The sequence below is a fragment of the Vicia villosa genome, unplaced genomic scaffold, assembly GCF_029867415.1.
Source record: "Vicia villosa cultivar HV-30 ecotype Madison, WI unplaced genomic scaffold, Vvil1.0 ctg.000493F_1_1, whole genome shotgun sequence".
Taxonomy (NCBI): domain Eukaryota; kingdom Viridiplantae; phylum Streptophyta; class Magnoliopsida; order Fabales; family Fabaceae; genus Vicia; species Vicia villosa.
The window spans coordinates 698,270-702,500 of record NW_026705238.1 but is presented as its reverse complement, the minus strand read 5'-3'; the positions used below and the strand labels follow the sequence as shown (position 1 = coordinate 702,500).

General features: G+C 32.3%; 1 protein-coding gene across 1 annotated transcript in view; it reads right to left on the bottom strand.

Annotated features, from left to right (window-relative positions):
* LOC131628934 (homoserine dehydrogenase) overlaps positions 1–3,661 on the bottom strand; it is a 4,092-nt gene extending 431 nt beyond the window's left edge. Inside the window, exons 1-11 of the mRNA XM_058899746.1 lie at positions 3,419–3,661; positions 3,131–3,281; positions 2,952–3,029; positions 2,743–2,858; positions 2,048–2,101; positions 1,224–1,311; positions 1,003–1,095; positions 830–870; positions 484–537; positions 221–384; positions 17–86 (exon numbers count right to left, since the gene is read on the bottom strand). Of these exons, the coding sequence (XP_058755729.1) occupies positions 17–86; positions 221–384; positions 484–537; positions 830–870; positions 1,003–1,095; positions 1,224–1,311; positions 2,048–2,101; positions 2,743–2,858; positions 2,952–3,029; positions 3,131–3,281; positions 3,419–3,514 (1,005 nt within the window). The 5' untranslated portion in view covers positions 3,515–3,661. The remainder of the gene's footprint in view (positions 1–16; positions 87–220; positions 385–483; positions 538–829; positions 871–1,002; positions 1,096–1,223; positions 1,312–2,047; positions 2,102–2,742; positions 2,859–2,951; positions 3,030–3,130; positions 3,282–3,418) is intronic.
* Positions 3,662–4,231: the final 570 nt, after the last annotated feature.

Below are 4,231 nucleotides of genomic sequence, written 5' to 3'. Positions count from 1 at the left end.
AATAAAATAAGCTTACCACATTATCACTTCCTCTTAATCTTCCTAAAGCAGAATTCTTTGGAAGCTCTTGAACACCAACTTTACAACTACAAGGAGGAGAAAAGTTATAATCAATATAAACGGTGTCAATGTACTTAATATTTAAAAAATTAAACATTGATAGTCACCAATGCAAAGATTGAATCAAACATGAAATATGAAGGGAGGAAAAAGAAGATACCTTGGGCCCTCAATGACACATACATATCGTAGAACATTTCCATTTGAAGCTGCCTTCTCAACCCTCTCTTGAATATCTTTGTCTAGCAACAAGAGTCCACGACCCAAAAAGTCATCAACAGTCATTACATCAGGCCCCATTTCTTTGGGATACAAGCTCTCAACCTGTGAAATATATAAAATTATTAACATATGGAATAAAAAGCTAATTAAATATAGGAAAGGGGAGATAGGGAAGTAAAATGTAAAGAATGCCATACAAACCTGAATGCTATCCATATTAATCCGACGTCCAAGTATTCTAGCAAGAATCAAAGCCTGTTTCAAATATTAGCCCAAAAAGCAGAACGTTTGTATTAATTAGGATTTAAGACCATTTTAAATTATAATACATTCATCTTCATCCAAAAGTAGTGCAGAAAGTCCCATGATAAGAAATGGTCAACTAAAAAGTTGATAAACTCCAATATCATCACAACTTTGAAAATGAAACTGAAGCCCAATTAGTGAAACACGGCACAAGAATTTTGCAAAAATATGATACACATTTGTGAGTTTTGGATAAAGCAGGAACATCTGCAAAAGTAAAGTTCACAGAAGAAAAACAAACCTTTCTAGCAACATCCATTCCACCAAGGTCGTCACGTGGATCTGCAACAAGACATAAGACAGTACATATAAATAATCCACGTGTTTAAAGGTAATTTATCAGAAAATAATTGTGTAGCAATAAGCAAATGGAGCCCACAGAATAATACACTTTCAAAAGTAGCTGTCAATAACCTGGTTCAGTGTACCCCAGACTTTTAGCAGCTCTAACAACTTGGCTCAGCGGTTTTCCATCTTCAACCTCACTCATTACATACCCCAATGTTCCTAGTAAAAATTCCAATATCAACATAACAGTATCTTACCTTTATGTGGAAGACCAGAAAATATGAATATATGATCAAGCACAACAAATAATATCTAGAAGATGTAATCATACAATGACAAAATCGTACCACTCAAACTTCCAACAATCCGATGAACTGGATCGCCAGACGATATAATGCGATTCAGGGATGCTATCACAGGAAGACCAGCACCAACCTTTAAAAACATCACAATCAGATACAGACCATTCAAAGCACATTTCTCATTTTGCTAAAAAGACAAGTTCAAGAAATTGATCAAAAACAATGGATGGGAGAAACAGGTGGCAGAATCAAAACAAGTGCAATGACTCCGAGAACATGCATAGCATAACATACATTTCCACAAGAAAGCATACATTTCTGTTCCATAAGGACATACTAAAAGTAAAATGATTTGTAAATTTTTTAAAAGAAATAAAGTAATATAATACCATTGTCACATTTCAAATTAAATCAAAGTTTATATATTCAGATCCTTTTTCTTCTGATTTGGATTTCGGATTTCCCACATACCCATAAGAAAATGATCTTTCCCTCCTTATTTCTAGAAGATGAGATTATACCAAGATCTTTAATAGGAGAGTTCAGATGAGTTCATTTGATTATTCTTCTTTAATAATTTGATTATTGTCCAAAAATCAGAATATTCAGAATTTTAACCAACTAACTGCTTGCAGATTATAGATCCATACAACATATCCAGAACTTATACAGCCTCTAATTTGGATACTTGAAATCAGAGTGAAGACATAAATATAACCAATGGAATAAATTCTAGAAACAAATTTGCAGTTTATATTCCTCTTTAATGAAAATCAATACTTTCACAACTATCTTTTATATAATCATCTCATTGCAATAAATGTACATAAATCAGTAATCTAGTAGAAGCATGAATTAACATCACTTACAGTCGACTCATGTCGGATTCGACGTGGATACTTCATAAGGTTTTCAAAATCCTCCTGTTCCATGTAAAGGTTATTATTTAGAAGAGGCAACCACAGCAATAGAATAAAGAAACAAAGTAAAGCAGGAGAAATCAACCCTATCTTTTACTTAATAGAATAATTATAATGAAACTTTCTTTTAGGGAAAACTCTAATATCCCCCCTTTAACCTAAGGCTCTGTGTCACTTTGGTCTCAAAACTTCAAAACAGGCAATACTGTAAACATTTTAATATGTGCATAGTCACTCTTGTATTTGATTTTATATCAAATGCAAACAGAAAAGGAAATATTCAGATCATGCCCATTTTTTTAGGGAATTTCATTTCAAGTTTGGAAAAGTTCACTTCAACGAAGATCATATGAACACTTTGAGGCTGAAGCTTCAAAAACATGATATCATAATGACAGATTCTGTTATCAGTTTAACAGAAAATCAAAATTTCATACATTATTCTTTTTTAAGACCAAAACGAACATGACCATAAATTAGAGGAGGTAAATTATATTTTCTTTTCCTCCTAGAATATGTCAACAAGTGCCACTGGTTACAAGGGGGCAAAGTAAAATAAGACTTATCTACTCAACAATAATTATGTATTCCCTTTCCTATCTCTCATTTCAACAATCATTATGAACCATTTGTAATGATCTTACCATTGTGGAAGTAAGAGGCTTTTTATTTGCCATAACAACACAACAACCCAAATGAACCACTTGTTTTAGCACTGAAACAGTGTCAGAGCTGGCAGTGCAGTCTACAAAGGCCAAACCTACAATGAAAAATTCAGATATAAAGCTGTCTAAGTGATCGCAAAGATGAAAATATACTCCGGTGACGCGTGACATAACGAAATTGAACACACCTGGTTTTCTAGCAAGTTGAAATGCAATCTCTACAATCTTTTCCTGTGATTCCGGATGCGCAATTACATGGCATTGTTCTTTGAATTACAATCAAATAGTAAGCATAACAAATCACAAACATTCATATCATATCACTATCAAGACAAGCTAGGCACACTAGCATAGATAAGATATCTACCATTGTGAGCAAGTTTCGTTAGAGATTCTCCAGCATTCTTAAGCCTGCAAAGTTCTAACAATAAGCTATCATCCAAACCCTTATACAACAAATCATCAGCAAGCATCAGAGATTTACTATCACCAACTCCCACAACTCTCAACAAAAGTCCCTGCCAATCAGAATTCAAAATACCAATCAACAAAAACACATTTTTCATCAATGTCAGAAAAGGATAATACCTTACTATGATCAATAGCTATGAGAATCGAATCGATAACTTCTAAGCTAAAGGGGTGTTAGAAAAACCTGTGAAGAGTGAAGAGAACGGCACGAGACAATGTGTTGGAGAAGGTGAGAACCAACTCCACCACAACCCAATAGAATCAAAGGAATAGTCTTCATTTTCTGAGTGGGTTTTTTCACTTAGAAATTGAAATTTAGGGTTTTTGTAATGGAAGAAGTTGGTTGTGGCAATGTAAGCAGAAACGAGAAATTTGATCCAACTTTCTTACCGCTTAGATATAGCCGAAGGGTTTTTCTTTTTCATTGACAGTGGCACGAGAAAAATAGTGAATAAATACTAATTTGTTAAAGTTTATGCACAAACTCAAATTAAGAAAATGAATAATAATAATCTTAAGTTCATTGATAAATTTTTTTATTTATTAAAAAAATAAGAGATATTTAGTTTACGTTTTTATGATAAATAATTATGTTTTTTTAATTCGATAATAGTAAAGGGTTTGGGATTAGAATAATGATATTAAAACATAATTTACAATCTAATCTAAGATTTTAAGAGTGTGCATTCGATGATTTAGAATTTAAGATTAAATTAAGTTTTGTCCATATAGATATTATCGTTTTGGTATATTCAACTTTTTATGAATTCAAAATTATTGTTGAAATCTAACTGAATATACTCAACGAAACCACCTTCAATTTTTTGATCAATCTGTAAACTAACTCATTTGGAATCATTTTCTAAAAACTATATAAAATCGGTCGAGTATAGAGTATTTATGATCTTTTACACTTTTTTACATTAAATAAATCAAATGTGCTAAAAATTTAAGTTTTAAGGGGCGTGAGATGAGTTTTAGAGAGAGAAGTTCTGCC